This window comes from Acinonyx jubatus, chromosome F2, assembly GCF_027475565.1.
Source record: "Acinonyx jubatus isolate Ajub_Pintada_27869175 chromosome F2, VMU_Ajub_asm_v1.0, whole genome shotgun sequence".
In the NCBI taxonomy this organism is placed as follows: domain Eukaryota; kingdom Metazoa; phylum Chordata; class Mammalia; order Carnivora; family Felidae; genus Acinonyx; species Acinonyx jubatus.
This window is the reverse complement of record NC_069394.1, coordinates 81,678,683-81,696,128: the sequence shown is the minus strand read 5'-3', so window position 1 is coordinate 81,696,128 and position 17,446 is coordinate 81,678,683. Positions and strand designations below refer to the sequence as shown.

Here is a 17,446-nt window from a genome sequence, read left to right as displayed (position 1 = left end):
ATGGTCTTCTTCCATTCCCCTTATCCCAACACAGGACTTACACTGGAAAAGTAGAATTCATTCCATTAACATTCATTCTTCAGTGTGTGAGGGTGGGTTTCACTTTTGTTTGTTTGTTTGTTTTATTGAAGTATAGTCAACATACAATACCCTGTTAGTTTCAGGCATGCAACATTGTGATTTGACAGTTCTGTACATTATACAGTGCTTACCATGATAGGATACCATCTGCCATCATACAAAGTTTTACAGTGTTATTGACTATGTTCCCCATGCTGTACTTCTTATCCCCATGGCTTATTCATTTTATAACTGCAGGTTTGTACCTCTGAATGCCCTTCACCCATTTTGCCCATCCCTGCAAGCCCATCCCCTCGGATGACCACTAGTTTGCTCTCTTTATTTATGAGACTGTTTCTGTTTTTGTTTGTTTGTTTTTGCTTTTAGATTCCATATATAAGTGAGATCATATGATATTTGCCTATCTTTGTCTGACTTATTTCACTTAACCCTTTAAGTCTATGTCACAAATGGCAAGATCTCATTCTTTTTATGGCTAAGTAGTATTCCATTGTATATATGAACCACATCTTCTTTATCCATTCATCTGTTGCTGTCACTTAATGGGCTGGCTTAGTTTTGTCTTTCCATAGCAGGCGAGTCTTTGCCCTTTATATTCCTGATTTAGCAAGAACATGAGGGGAATCCAACACGGTAAATAAACTGTTATATTTCTTTCTCTTTTCCAGGCAAAAGCTTGTTATCCCAAATGGAAGTTGCCCTGTTATTCTGAATACTTACTTTTGTCAGAAAATTGTCACCAAAGAAGATTCAAAAATAATACGTGAAGTGCACTGTTGGGACACACCCCTTCCAAGAAGAAGTATCACTTTGGCCCAGATGTTTATATTTAAGAATCTAACAATTAAATCTCCTGAAGGCCAGGTAAACTTTCATTGGTTTAGAGGTTTTAACCTCCACTTTCTGGAATTGAAAGTGAAGATGTTTACCTTTGGTTTCCCTTCAGATATTCAGCAAATATATATGCCCAAACAGCTTGTTATTATTGTTATGCCTGCTGTAGTTCAGTGTTTAGCTGTGAGCTTTCACAGTATTTCATCTACTTGTTCATTTTTAATCTTTCTCCTAATCTGTCAAAATAAATGAGTTTTCATTTTTTTTAATTCTCATTTTGTAATTGTCTAAGAATTTTGTTTAAGCTTTTAAGTTCTTAAATACGAAAAAAGTCACATGTTTTTCTTTTTCTAAGTATCTATATCCCTTGGGACAAAAAGAACCGCATAAACTTGAGATTATACACTGAGATTATACATTGCTTTTTGGAATTTTATTGGCTTTCCATCATGATCATTTATCAAGATGAATTTAGGGAGCCCCTAAATTTCCCTTACAGCAGGCATGAAGGGCACTCTGGGGACCATTCCAGGCTCTAAGTGTCTGTGACTCCAGGTGTACCATCTCAGGTTTGCCTAGTTAGCTGAGTTAGCACCGAACAGAAGGCTGAGACTGACAGGTAGTGTGAGGGGACATAAGAAAGAGAAACGTACACAGACTTTCATGTTGTTTGTAAATGTCGTCAAGCATCCTCCCCCTTTGATAACCAAAAGAAGTGTATGAAGGGGATTATGGGAAAAGGAGGGCTCTCTAATCAATTTAATTTATGGCTCAAAGTGTATTACTGCTTTAACATATAGTTGTAAACAGCTACAGGATATTAAATTCATGAAATACTTAATTTTTCTGTGTCTCAATATTTTTATCTTTGAAATGGTAATAATGATAATCTACCTGCTTGGATGGCTATGAGGTTAAATATGTTTGTTATATAAGTAAGCACAGTACATAAAGAAGAGTGCCTGGGATGTGTTCTAGAAGTGTTATCTTATTACAATATTTAATATTATTGTAAAGCGCTGTTGGGAGGCTACATGAGCCTATAAAGTACCCAGCATAGTACACTGCATATAAAAAGCACTTAATAATATGATTTATTTTTTAAACCCTAGTCATTTTTTGTTTTTTACTTTGTCCTGCTGCGATTGCTACCTCATACAAGAATTTTCTAGATTACCATGAAGTACTGTAATAGTAGGACTTTCTGCATGTTTTCAAAGACTCAGGACAACGTGTGCTTCCACTGACTGGAAACACTTTTTGCTGTTTCCATGTGATTTCTCACATTGCCCGCCTCAGCAGCATTAGTTACAGGGCAGACACAGAGACACACACCATGTCTTTTATCTTCATCATTCCTTTGGTGTTGTACAGTTACATCAGAGAATTGCCTGAGAATATCATTACTTGATGTGTGCCATGCTGTTATTAGTTAAACTGAGATTGTTCCTTTGCATGTCTTGGCCAGGTTATGTGTAGTGATCTCACTACCATGAGGACAGAATGCACCCGTGGACATGAGGAAACCAAGCAATGCTTCCCAACTCAAGCTCCCCTGAGGGACTCTCTTCTGGATGCAGTGGAAAGCCAGGGAGCTGCCCCATGGTCAGGAGTCAAGGTCCGAGTGGTGGTACAAAGAGTTTACTCTCTTCCCTGCAGGTATCAGCAGGGAGGTGGCTCAGCTGTTCCACCGGGCCCAGACCCATCCAGAGCTCGGTGAGTGACAAGACACAGGCATGTGTGCTAGAGTCACTTAGAGAAAGTAGAGACCCTTCCTAGAGAAAGCAGAAATTCTTGGCTACATTCACCATATACATGAGTTTTGGGTTTTTTGGATTTTTTTCTTGCATCAAAATTTGGGACATGTGGTGTAACAAAGGAATCCCCCTGTTTACTTAATATAAAAAGTCCTACTAAAAATTTAATTTGTTGCATTTACTTTTACCTTTAATGGTTCATATTACTGAAAGTGATACAAACAAGAAATACTGGTATTGTTCTAGAAAAGCCAAGATATGTGATCATGATACCTAAAAAGACCACTGCAATGTCTATCAAGTTTTATATATCTTAAAAACCTAATAAATGGCAGTTAGTAAATCCGTGGCTTTCAGAGAGTGCTATTCTAACCTATAGAACTTTCTACAGTGATGTAAATGTTGTATATCTGTACTATTCAGTGAGGTAGCCACTGACCACATATGGTTACTGAGTATTTGAAATATGGCTAGTGGAACTGAGGAACTCAATTTTAAGTTTTATTTAATTTTAATTAACTTTAATAGCCCCATGTGTCAAGTGGCTACCTTCGTATATAGTGTAGCTAGCTAGCTACATGAGCCAAACCTATAATTCAAAGTACTTTGTTTATACCAACTATGGGAATGACATCTTTCTACTCGTTTTTAGGTCCTTCCTGTGTTTTTTCAAATAGCTGTAGTCATGTCATTGACTGAAGAGTTTATGTCAGAGCCTTGGCATAACCTTTTGAGATTATATTTCTTTCTATGTGACATTGCCCTCAAAGCAGTGAGGTGGATTTACAACATAATAGAAATTAAAAGAATGGATATCAATTTATCAATCATTCTTTTCTGTCTAATTTTAAAAGAAAACACATATTGAAGAAATAGTAACTACAACAATATCCTATTTTTATAATGCCTTCTGATGCCATTCAGACAGTAACAGGAAACAGTTCTTTGTTAATTATGAATCCTCCTCAGGTGGATGGGCACTTTATTTGAAAGTCCTACGGGTTTCAAAGTCTCCTTCAGATGTAGTTAGAGAACATTTCTTTTGGATTTATAGGAAAAGATTTATTTTGTTTGCAATATGTGCGTGTGAAATGATTTTATCATTTTCAAGGTTTTTATCATGACTTATAGCTATAGACCAGTCTTATACTCTTTATCTGAGCCAGTTAGAGATCAGACACAGGTTTGGTTTTGTTTTGCTTTTTTCATGGAATGTATCCAGCGTTAGGCTTTGGAGAAGGAACTACTGAGTAAGCAAGGCAGTGATGATCTTGGTAAAGCTCCTCCAGCCCAGCACACAGACCACCCTCAGAGGAGACTGGGGACAGTTGAGACTGAGTCACAATGATGAGAAGGCAAGGTGAAAGTGACAGTGAGTTTGCTTTGCTTAATTATGAGTGGCACCTTGAAGTCTGTCCCTCCAGCTCCTTTGGTGGTACTTGTTTTACTTGCTGAGCATGAACATCAGAGAAGGATTGGAGACCAAAGTCTGGTGAATTGCTGCCGGTGGTTGGCATTATGAATGCTGTGGGTTGTGCCTGAGAACATACACTGGGACATGTCACAGGACACTGGGCTCAGTTGTGGATTGAAAAAAGGCGAGGCATAAACCTCAGAAACAAGAAAATAGCCTTCAGTTATTCAGATGTCATTAATATGCATCGTATGCGCTGTGTTTCCTGCAGCACGCTTGAGATCGTACAGTGCTGAGGGTACAGGGTATTAGTCGTATCACAAATGAGGAAACTGAGCTTCAGAAAGGTTCTTACTTGCTGACAGTTACACAGGTGGACAAAAATAATAACATCATGAGATCTAGAATCCCAAAATGCCAGGGTTGCAGAGAGTATGGAGCTGAAAGAAAGAGGGTAAAATTGAGTTAGACCAAGCTCTGCCTAGTTTAAAGCTGACGGGGGAGGGCGGGGGGGGGGGGGGGGGGGTCAGGTCACCCTGGGCAGCAGGAGTGGTAAAAGTGCCCAGCCCTGAGGAGAATTGACTGGACTGTGTAGGAAAATGAACCTTTGGACAGAAAATCATGGCATCTGAGCTTGGGTTTGAGGACAAGACTTCTGAGATGTCTTTGGGGTACAAAAAGGTATTATTGTATAATGATTATTAATGTTTTATAGATTCATAATGCTATAACAATGATCAAGCTCCAGTTTACACACAAAATTAATAGAGAAGTAAAATTATACTTAACATTGTACTAATTCTTTGCTAATGTATCTACTTAAAAAGCACATCAAAATATCTGCTTTGGAGAATCAGTTAGCAATATGTTTTCTAATGTAGAATTTTTAATTCATACACATGTAACATGTATATAAGAGAAAACATTATTAAAAAACTTAGGTTTAGGGGCGCCTGGGAAGCTCAGTTGGTTGAGCGTCCGACTTCGGCTCAGGTCATGATCTCGCCGCTCTGGGTTTTAGCCCCGCGTTGGGCTCTGTGCTGACGGCTCGGAGCCTGGAGCCGGCGACGCCTGCTTTGGATTCTGGGTCTCCCTCTCTCTCTGCCCCTGCCCCGCTCATGCTCTGTCTCTCTCTCTCTCTTTCTGCCAAAAATAAATAAACATTTAAAAAAAATTTTTTTTAAAGACTTAGGTTTATAGCTTGGAAGATTTCTATCTTTTCTACTTGCAGCTTCTGCCTGTAACTTTGGGTGGACTCCTGTGCAACCCAGGGAGTCAGTTTGTCCAGAGGCATGACTGCAGCAGACAGGAAATTGCACAGTGACACCTTACACTGAAGGCAGCCCCCGGTCTGCTCTCTCGTCATAACCTGCTATACTCCAAAGATCCGAAGATCTTTCTGTCAGTGAACTGAAAGACAATCTTGGTCACTATGTATTTTCTGTAAAGTGCCAGAAATTAAGGCCTGCAGAAAAAGAAATGACTGACATATAGTAGATATTTTGCCACAACAAGTTTCCCTTTTCTGCCCAAATGAGGTCAGATGACTCTTCATGGAGCACTGTAACGAGTCTTATATCTGACTTTACTTAGCACCTCAGTCATAGATGTCAGTCTCAGTCTGTTCCCTATACTTTAGCAGAATCACTTTTCTAAGATCAGTAACAACTTATCTTCTGATGGCAGACCCCCAGATTGTTGCCAACTTTGAAATTAAAGGAAATTTATTTGAAGGTAATCAGTCCTGAACAGAGTCACATAGATTCAGTCAAGAGGCTCATTTCCTCTGAGCTGTGAAACGTTATCAAATATATACTTTAGATTTCAGAAATATAACATCTAAGAGCCTCCTGTCCCTTGTTCCTCTGGATGACTTCCTTTAACTCAGGCTACTAAAGAAAACACTTCCACAAGATTTCTCAAAGTGTTGCAGGTCAGAATAACCAATACAAACTTAAGTTTTATAAATCACTAAAATCAGTAGTAACAAAAACCCAACTTCAAAGGCACTCCCTAACCAATGATCTAGGCGGACTGTTCAGAGCCCAGATCCACCTTTATCTAGACCCACTGTATATTGAATGAATGTTACATAAATGCATGACTAATAAAGTAACAGGCTTTTTTTTTAGTGGAATGGGAGCACTGGTCTTGCAGATAACTTATAGTGGAGGAAACTGAGGAAAAGAAAAAGTAAGTGAATTCCCTAGTAACTGCCTACCTCATGGCAGAACAGAATCTGGACCATGTTACCTCACTCCCAGTCCATGTTGGCTGCCATTAAACATTGCCTTTCTTTCTCCCTTTCTGAAACATTGGCTTCCTTTCTCCTTCAGATATTTAACTGAGGGACAAGTAATTTAAATTTATCCTTTAAAGATGCACATTTTCTCTTGCCTGTCATTACAGAAATATTGATAATGGGAGAGTTTTTTGTGAGGGTATTTAATTCAAACAACTTGCTCAATGGTTTTGTGTTTGGACAAAAAGCTGGAAGGACAGAACCTCCAATTTACAGTTTTTTAACATCTTTTTTTTTTTAATGTTATTTATTTATTTATTTATTTATTTATTTATTTATTTATTTTGAGAGAGAGACAGAGACAGAGTGCAAGGGAGGAAGAGGCAGAGAGAGAGGGAGACACAGAATCCGAAGAGGCTTCAGGCTCTGAGCTGTCAGCACAGACCTGTCAGCTCACGACCTGAGCCAAAGTCAGGCGCTTAAACAACTGAGCCACCCAGGCGCCCCTCCCATTTATAGTTTTCATAGCTATTGTGCATTATAGTTGTATGGAAATTCATTGAGCTGAAGTCAGGGAAAGAGCACATTTTTCTTTCTCTGTATCTTGGTATTTTATTTTCTCTTTTCATCTTTGACCTTTCCTTTCGTCTCTTGTCCTGCATTTCTTCCTCCTTTTCACTAAGGGCGAAAAAAATCCACCATTGTCCTAGGACGGGTTCTAAGTCTGCAGTGATTAACAAAATCAAACATTGTCCTTATGCTTATGGAGCATATTGCCGTCGGGAAGTCCTGCACAGAACAATTAAAAACAAATACATTCATGATTATAAGTTGCGATAAGTGCTCTGGTGAGAAAAGTAGGACGCCATGAGGGAGGCCAGGGGAGGATTCAAGGATGGGTATTGTAAGGCAGTACTATTTCAGGTGGCACCTGAAAGGTAAGTGGATGTTAGGTAAAAACCAGATGGAAGAGAATTACAGTGGAAGAGAGAATACCTTTGGAATCTCCTAGGCAGAAGAAGGAAGCGGATGTGGCCAAGGTGTGTGGGCCAGTGGGGGAGCCAGAGAGGCAAGCCAGCCGTAGGCTGCACTCACAGTCCACAGGGGTGTTGCCGTGGCTGCCCACTGACCCCAAATACAGTTCACAGGGTTTGAAGACGACTTTAGCTGCCAGGTGGAAAATGGTCAGGGAAGGGGAGGCACACGGAACACGCCCCAGTGGGAGCTGAGAGACCAGGAGGAGGCACACTGCAGGAGTACAAGTGCGCCTAGGTTACAGAGTCTCAGACTCCCACATGGCACAGTGAGAAGTGGAGACAAGGGTCACCTTCTGGAGGCATGTGATGACTTAGGGGTGGCTTGGGTGTGGGGCGAGTGAAGTAGAAGGCAATATTAAGAATGATCACCAATTTGATTGCTTGATGGAATGATGAGCTATTTACTGAGGTGAGAAAAACTGGGATGAGAAGAGGTTTGGAGGGAAGCTTGAGAATTCAGTTCGGGGCCTGTTTAGTTGGAGATTCCTGAGACATCTAAGGAGAGGTGTCAGATGAGAAAATTGGATATAAAGATCTCACATTCAGAGAAGGATTTTAGGTTGGAGATAAACATGTCAGCCTACAGCTGGTCAGTATGTATGTTTTGTGTGTATGCTTATTTTATTTGCTAACTTGAATAGGTTATATTTGTCCATGGCGCTGCGCTAAAGGCACTAGATGGCATACAGTGAAAGGCACATCCCCCCAGCCCTCATCCCAGGTGGTGCCCCCTGCTCTTCCTCCCCACACCTCTTCTAGGTATGTTGTGTCACAGCTAGTAAGTCTCTAAAGCCAGAGCAGTGGATAAGATCGCATTAGGGAAAAGGTAGACACAAAGAAAAGAAGAAGTGATAGCATGGACTTACGTGTCCTATAGCATTGGAGGACTGGTAAAAGGGGGGCCAGCCAAGGGAGACTAAAGAGGAAGGGCTAATGATAGAAGAGTGAAACCCAGTGTACTGTGACAGGCACTTAGAATATAGGATTTCCCATATGTGCAAGTGGACAGCCAAGAGTGGTGGTGCAGAGAAGCCAATAAAATAAGGAGTGAAAACATGTAGTGCATTGCTGAGAGGCTCCTATGTAACTTTATGAACAGGAGATGCAGGGGAGTGAGGCTAGAAGCTAGCTGGGGGGAGATGAAGAGTGAATGGGGTGTGGGGAGGAGGGACGGATTTTGATAGCAAGTGCTTTCTGATGCATAAGGGAATGAGAAAGGCAAACATTCAGCAGAATAACAAAACCGGGGAGGGCATTCTGGCTATCACTTTCAACACAGGTACCATTTTTCTTTTGAAAATGCATTGAGGTCCACTTATTGTGGTAAGCACTGAGTAATATATAGAATTGTTAAATTGCTACATTGTTCACCTGTAACTAATACAACACTGTACATTAAATATATTGGAATTAAGATTTTTAAAACTGCATTGAGGTAGAGGCAGGCCATTAATGGGAAGAGCAGAAGACGGTCTGGAATCAGACTGGTGCTGGGTTCAAATGCTGATTCTGCCACTAAGTAGGGAGACTTGGGGCAAATTCTGTTTCCTTATTTGTGAAATTTGAATTATAATACTTTCCACAGTTCAGCTTCATGATAAAGATTAACTGAGGTCCTGTATGTAATGTGTTTAGCATTACGTTGTAATCTGATGCTTCTAATATAATAAGCACCCAATGGAAAGTGGCTTGCTAGCTCTTTAAAAGCAAGTGCGGGGGCGCTTGGGTGGCTCAGTCAGTTGAACATCCAGCTCTTGAGTTCAGCTAGGGTCATAATCTCAAGGTTCGTGGGATCAAGCCCTGCGTCAGGCTCTACACTGGGTGTGGAGCCTCCTTGGGATTCATTCTCTCTCTCTCTCTCTCTCTCTCTCTCTCTCTCTCTCTCTCTCTGTCCCTCCCCTGCTCGCATGTGTGCATGCTCTCTATCTCTCAAAATAAATAAACTTAAAAAAAAGTTTTAATAAAAAAATTTTAAAAAACAGGTGCAAATACTTAAAGATCGTAAAATACTGACAAATAATGTTGTTATAATTATAGAAACGTAAAATAAACGAAGAAGATCCTATTACAAATCAGCATTCTTGTTAGCAGTGAGTCTGTTGCCTTGGCTATAGGGGAAGCTTGATTGAAGGTGGTTTTTACTTCTAACCTTTTGCACCCCACCTTGCCGCACCCCCTCATAAACAAGGAGCTGCTGCCCGTTTACTTGAGAAAACAAACACTTATGTAAATTCATACATATGACATGTGACTACAGCCTTCTAAATGATGGAGGAATAAAAGTTCCTCTGTAATAAACACCTTGCAAAAAAACTGCTGTAATGCTGGGTCCAGTACTGGATAGTGCTGATAATTATGGTTGGTATATTTTTGTCTTTGTCTAGAGCATTTAAAAATATCCCATACTCCTGGAGCACCTGGGTAGCTCAGTCAAGTAAGCATCCGACTCTTACTCTTGGCTCAGGTGATCTCATGCTTCCTGAGTTCAAGCCCTGCTCCCTCTCTCTCTGCCTCTCTCTCTGTCTCTCTGTCTCTCTGTCTCTCAAAAATAAATAAATAAACATTAAAAAGAAGAAAAAATAAAAACATCCCAGATTCCTGATGGTGAAAATGATCCAGTATTAAAGCAGTGTGAGGGACATGAACTAATAGATAGTGGATGAGATGATTTTTTTTTTTTTTTTTGTATTGTAGTTAGTTACAGATGTGTCATCATTCTTTACTATAAGGTTGTAAATTCCTTGCCGGTAAGGATTATGTGTAGTAGTGTTAGTATTCGTCAGTGCATTTTCTGCATATGCTGTTCCTGCTCTATATGTTCCTAAGTATATTTCTGTTATACCCGTCTCTTTTTTTCACATGGATAACTTTTGGCACCGTATTATGTCTGTGTGAGTGTCACTTCTCGCATTCTAGATGGCAGAAATGGACCCATTTTTCTATCCTTTATCTCATCTTTAAACTTTTATATTTTATTGATGGAGTGTCAGGTTTGTTAGCTGACTGAAATTTTAAATGCTTCTGAGTAGAATTAGAATTGTAGATAATTTGAAAACAGCATGTTTAAGTTCTTAACTATTTTCTAATACCAACCCATGTCATTTGATTCATCTTTATAACGGACACAGCTTGAATATGTATCCTTAATGAGTTTATTGATAACGTGAAATTGAAATGAAAGTTTCCATGTTCTTTTCTTATACATTAAATCATTGGTAGACTTGAAGAAAAAGATCAAAAGAAATGACAACAGCCTAGTGATATGAGTACAGACACTCATGAAAATAAAATTTTCATACAGGATGAAGATAGCTAAAGTAATTTTCCAGATTCATAGCCAGACATGGTATGTGCAACCATAGTTTGCATCTCAACCTGGCCTTAGTGATTTTCCAGTGCCTGTTATTCATCAAGATGGAGAATGATTTCAAAGTGACCCTATACAGAAGGCATGGAATTTTCTGCCTGTTCTTGACCTCCTTTCCCTGGAAATTTTTGTTGCTGAAAGAGGCTGGAGACCTCTAATGGTCTGCACCCCTGCGCTTCCGTGCCTGCAGCTGCAATCTGGAGCAGTACTGTGGCTGCACTAGAACTTTCCTATGAGCTAGATTGCAGTTCTGGAATGTACTTTTCTGAGGTGACAGAATAAAAAACTATGTGAGATGGAACACAGACTGGCAGAGTCTGTAGGGGCAGCCACGTGCAAGCACACAGCGGCACGTGGCTCTGTAGCGCAAAGCCAGACAAGGTGAGATCGGATGCAGTATCCAAGTTGGCTGTGGCTCTCGCTAGGCTGCTGCACTTCGCTGTCCCCTTTCCACCCTGTCTGGCTCTGTTGAGTGACCGGTTCCTGCCTTGTCTTCCAGCTGCTGCCAGGCCCAGGGCCCTTGGGGCAGCCAGCTGGCCGTCTTGGCAAGCTCATCCTTGTGCTCGTTTCCTGGCTCTACAGTTCTAATTAGCTAGCGCCAAATCAACCCCATGCTCCATAGAAGACTGAGCAGACAGAACCTCCACAGCAGTTCTTGGCAAGAGTGTCCTGCTTTACAAGCAAGACATTGTGATATAGGAGCAGGTGCCCTTGTTTTGTTTTGTTTTGTTTTGTTTTGTTTTGTTTTGTTTTGTTTTGTTTTGTTTTCTGGACCTTTTTGCCTGGCAGTGATATCATAAATGTTCTGAACCTTCACATTTATTCGCATAGGTACAAAAAGAGAGCGACAGATAAAGATATCTAGACAGGTGCTTGATTACATAGTGACGGTAATGGTCAGGTATTGCACACTCCATGGGTACTTGTCAGGGCCTTCAGAATAAGCTCGTACATATTTCCTTAAATTTTGCTTTTCCTGTTTAACCCTTTGGAATCAACCACTGTGACTCATCATCTTTTGGTACCAGACCATGAATGTAGTGGAGACTTAACAAGTACATGCAGATGGGGCAAAGTAGTAGCTGAGTGAGGAGCTGAGGGGGCGATGTGAAGTTGTGTGTTCTCCCCCTTTCCTTGGGATGTGCTGGTCCAGGGAGATGTACTACAATGCTGTTGTTTCTCTAAGGACACTGACAAAGAGGCTAGCGCAGTGAGAATTGCCAGAAATCCTCTGCTTTAGGAAAAAGGTGAAGTCTGGTCTGCACCAGTCTTATAGAAGATGAGACACTTGGACCAGAGGCCCCTGTACAGTGTTAAGTCAGGGTAAAAGAAGGAGGGAAGTGGAGGAGAAAAGAGGAGATAGCAAAGGAGGACTATTAGCAGCTCTTGACTGAGGATGTTTACAAAGAAAGGAGAAGAATCCAGTTGACAGTGACTTAAGAGTTTAAAGCATGTTACAATTAATGCAGAACTAAGAGAGGTCAAGAAAAAATTAAGCAGCCATGGGTAAAAGATGAAAGGATGAAAACATACCTTTTGACATTAAACAAAACTGAATTACCGGAAAAGGAAGGAACTGTTGATTTGAATTAAACGAAAAAGAAGACTGAATCATCCAGCGGAAAACAGCAGGGATAGGTTTTTAGTACAGGTCTTCAGTAGCCTTAGATCTCACAGCTGCCGTGTGAGCTGTGTCCTGGGCTGCCATTTTGTTTCCTTTAAGTGCATGACTATCCTGGTATGGAATCTGATGCAGATGTACCAAGCTCTGGGGGGTGGAGGGTGGGGGGGTGAGGGAGGGAAGCGGGAGCAGGGAGGCAAAAAAAAAAAAAAGACCAGACTTTACTTGTATGTTTGGGAGTGGGAAGAAGAATGGAACGGATGTCTTAATCTCCTGGATGTTCTACCATTTAAACACACTTTTGGAAAACTTAAAAGTTATTTTATTCAACTCTGTTCCTCAAGTCTTTGCACCCAGATGACTTATAATGTAAGAACACTGGCTATCCAAGAAAACCACAGACACTGAATGGGGAAAATCCAAAGGTCTTGTGGGCCTGTCTTTATGTGAGCTATAGATAAGCAGAAAATTATGTTAACTAACCAGAATTTAAATAAAAACTTGAAACCAAAAAAAAAAAAAAAGGTGGAAAACTGCAGTGACAGCAAGGACACTAGTAAGTCTTATCTCTACAACTTTTGGATGTAAGTAATCCAGTTTTTATTCTGCTCATTAAGGAATCTTCTTCAGAAAAGATTAGAATGACATACCCTGAAATGATATACTTTGCACAAAGGTTACTATATACAGGTATTCCTCGCTTTTCTTTGCTTTTACAAAAGACCTACTTTAGTGCCTGTTTTTACTAACCAAAAGAAATCCAAAAGAGGAATTTCGCTTTTACGGAAAAAAGTGAAAATGAAAAGCAAAAATAGCCTTCAGCGTTTGTACTACAGCTAGCTCTTCTAGACGTAGTACATGCCCCCCAAGAGGGGCACTGCACAGCGCCTTCCTTGGAACTACACCCAGCATCTCAACATCAAGCCACCATAGCCTCCAACTGGGTCTGTGAGCATCTGTGCTTTGTCGTGATGTATTTTGTGCATCCCTTAGCAAGGTGTCCAAAGTATCAAAAAACCTAATAGAGGTTATTTTGGGCGTCTGAGAACACTCAGAAATTTTTCATGTAAATTAATGGTGATTGCTTCTTCACTTGATGAAGGTTTTCATAGGAACATTCTACTTCCAGATAACAGAGGAAACCTGTGTTTAGTAGCAAGTGTCATTCCTCACACTAGGCTTTCTGGCAGTTTCTTCCAGGTGGTTCTTTTTGTTGTTGTTGTTAATTTTTTTTAATGTTTATTTATTTTTGAGAGAGAGGGAGAGACAGAGCATGAGCAGGGGAGGCCCTGAGAGAGAGGGAGACAGAATCTGAAGCAGGCTTCATGGGGCTTGAACTCACGAACCAGGAGATCATGACCTGAGCTGAAGTTGGACACTTAACTGACTGAGCCACTCAGGCGCCCCTCTTCCAGGTGCTTCTTAAAGAAGAGTATTTGGTGTCTGTCTTTTGGGTGGGTGGAAAGTGGGGGAGAGTACAGCCTGAGGAGTCAGGGTGGAGCAATGAAATCCCATCTGCGAGGGCTTTCTGACCCTGGGGTAGTGTGACTCCACCATCTCCTCTGTTTGGGGAAGCCTGCTCAGTTAACATTTAGTAAAAACACCAACTATGCTCATTTTCATATATATGTTCATACATGCCCCCTTATGAATGCTTAGAAGTTTACATAAGAAGAGACTGTTTGGGGAGCCTGGCTGGCTTAGTCAATAGAACATGTGACTCTTGATCTTGGGGTCATGAGTTCAAGCCCCATGTTGGGCATGGAGCCTACTTAAAAAATAAAAACAAAATAAAATACAAAATAAAATGAAAAAGAAGAGACTATTTCTAGTCCCTGCCTCTTGAGGAGAAACTGGATGCTGTGGGACAGGCTCCCTAAATACCTGTTTAGAACATATGAATTTTGTGTGTGTGCACACATTGTCTTTTCTTTAAAATTTTTTAATTGAGATGAAATTCACATAACATAAAATTAACCTTTAAAGTATACGGTTGAATAAAGTGCCTGGGTGGCTCAGTCAGTTGAGCATCTCCCTTGATTTTGGCTCAGGTCATGATCCCAGGGTCATGGGACCAAGCCCCTCATCAGGCTCCACACTGAGTATGGAACTTGCTTAAGATTCTCTCCCTCCCTTCCTCTACTCCCCTCCCCACCCCCCCCCAAATTAAAAATTAAAAAAAAAAATTTAAGTATACATTTGAGTGGTATTTAGTACTTTCACAGTGCTGTGCAACTTCCATTTCTGTATAGTTCCAACACATTTTTATCATGCTAAAGAAAAGCCTGTACCCATTAAGCAGTCCCTCCCTATAAACCCCTCTCCCAGACCCTGACAACCACTAATCTGCTTTCTGTGTCTATGTATTTACTTTTCTGGATATTTCATTTAAATGGAATCTTACAATAGGTGGTCTTTTTGTGTCTGGTGTCTTTCAATTAGCATAGTGATTTCAAAGTTCATTCATGTGGTAGCACGTATGAGTACTTCATGTCTTTTTATGGCTGAATAATATTTCATCATACAGATACATCAAATTTTGTTTGCCCATTTATCAGCTGGTGGATATTTGAGTTGTTTCTACTTTTTGGCTATTATGAATGATGCTGCTATGAACATCTGTCTTGAAGTTTTTCACTTCTCTTGGGTATATCCCTAAAAGTAGAATTGCTGGGTCATATGGTAATTCTATGTTAACTTTTTGAAGAACCAACACCATGTTCCCACTGTTACATCCGAGGGTTCCAGTTTCTCTACATCCTTGCGAACACTTATTATTTTCTTTCTTTTTTTTAAATAACAACTGTCCTGATGGCTATGAAGAGATATTTTTACTTATTCCTTTCCAAATTATTTGCCATTTATTTCTTTTTCTTAACTAATTGCTCTGAGTAGAATTTCTAGTATAACACTGAATGGTAGTAGTAAACACTGCACTTTTTTTATTCCCAACCTTAAGGGTGAAAAACTTTCAGTCTTTCACCATTGTGTAAATGTGTTTTTTATTTTTTATAAATGCCCTGTGTCAGGTTGAGGACGTTCCCTGTCCTACTTTGTTGTGTGTTTTTATCATGAAAGCACATTAGATTTTGTCAAATTCTTCTTCTGCATAGCCTAAAACACGTTTTTGTATTATGCATTATATGGTTAAGAATCAGAGAAGTTAGTTACATATGATGATTCTTAGTAGAGAGTGTGTTATAACCAAATTATTAAAAATAACTGTTTTGAGTCATCAGGTTATGGAACTCGTTCCATTCTGCTTGATCCTTCTTTGCAATAGTATTTTCTGTAATAGAAGTTTATAAATGTATCTTTGCTTTTGCATTTAATTAGATTTGATAAACTTTTTATTTTAGAGTGGTTTTAGATTCACAAAAGTAATAGAGAGTTCTCACATACCCCACACCCAGTTTCCCTATTGTTAACATCTTACATTAGTGTGTAAGACTAATAAGTCTTACGCTTATTAAACCAATATTGATATTATATTATTACCATACTATATTAAAGTACTTTATTATGCTATACTATATGCTATAATATTACTATACTGTATTGATACCATATCAACTAAAATCCATACTATATTCCAATTTCTTTAAGTTTTCTCCACTGTTGTTTTAACGTTCCAGGATCCCATTCAGGACACCACATTACATGTTATTGTCATCTCTTCTTAGACTACTTTAGACTGTCAAGTTTATAGATAGTCTTTGTTTTTGATGACCTAGACAGCTTTGAGGATTTCTGCCCAGGTATTTTGTAGAATATCCCTTAATTTGTGTGTCTTTGATATTTACACCAGTGTAGGTTTGGGGGTAGAAGATCATGGAGGTAAAGTGCCATTTTCGTTGTATCATATGAAGAGTACATACAACATGATATCAACAGCATATCTCTGTTGTTGTTGACTTTGATTGTTAATGAGTTAGTGTTTGTTAGGTTTCTACACTGTGAAGTTATTTTTTAAAAAATTAATGTACATTTTAACACCCATTTCATAAAGTCCTGGGAGCAAAGCTGGAGCATACATAGCTGCCTTCGTTGGTACCTAAGGGAGTCTGAAGCAAGAGTGTCTGTAATTTTTACAGGATCAGAGAAGTAACATACAAGCCAAATTTCTGAGAAGTCTTTGAAGGTCATTTCTTACTCATGTTCATTTCTGTATTGAAAGTATAAGGTTGGGATTTCTTCCTTAAACATAAGTGTGTAGTGAGAAGAACGTTATTCTGGACATCAGAATACCCAACATCACCCTTTGGTAATGTCAAATGGGAATAATAAGGCCTATTTTTGCATGGGTTAAATAGCGTAATAGATAAGAGGTATTGTTCAATTAGCAGACCTTTATCTAGTTCCTATTGTGGCAAATCACACTGCAGTGCAAAAATTAAAAAAAAAAAAAATGGCATTTACAAGTAAGAGAATATGGAAACTGGAACTCCTGTCCTAATATAGTTGTTTTAGGACATATGAGCAGAAGTCACCTCCATATCAAGACATGCCCTGGATGACACACTAACCTTAGATTACTTAATGCCATTTGAGAGATAGGAAATACTATGTTGGAATGAATGTCATGTCTCTGTTGGAGCAGCTGTGCACACACTCCTGGAGCTACGTTGCTGCTTTGTAGGCCTGCACGCCAGAGATGCACCTGAGTCTGCAGGGCAGCTGCCCTGAAAAATTGCCTTTAGGCCCCCCGGTGTATTTTTAGTCACCGAGTAGCAGTAAAAATTTAGTGTTGGATGAAAATCTCCAAAGTCAAGAGGTCACTGCAGAGTTAACAGGCTTTTATATTTGTGGTTTGTGTTTCAATCAGAATCCCTCCCCTGTGTCATTTCTAGTTTATTTGTCCAGCTGTTTTTTTAATGTTTATTTATTTTTGACAGAGAGACAGAGCATGAGTGGGGGCGGGGGGAGCAGACAGAGAGGGAGACACAAAATCCGAAGCAGGCTCCAGGCTCTGAGCTGTCAGCACAGAGCCCGACGCGGAGCTCCAACTCATGGACCACAAGATCATGACCTGAGCTGAAGTCAGACGCCCAACCGACTGAACCATCCAGGCATCCCTGTTTTTTTCTTTTCTT

The 17,446-nt window shown here is 39.9% G+C and overlaps 1 protein-coding gene across 2 annotated transcripts in view; it reads left to right on the top strand.

The window, feature by feature from the left end:
* The window catches only part of SPIDR (scaffold protein involved in DNA repair), a 493,308-nt gene that overhangs the window by 351,304 nt on the left and 124,558 nt on the right, over positions 1–17,446 (top strand). For both annotated transcript variants that reach the window (XM_015071433.3, XM_053208306.1), the window contains 2 exons: positions 750–945; positions 2,384–2,631. In XM_015071433.3, coding sequence (XP_014926919.1) covers positions 750–945; positions 2,384–2,631 — 444 coding nt within the window. The remainder of the gene's footprint in view (positions 1–749; positions 946–2,383; positions 2,632–17,446) is intronic.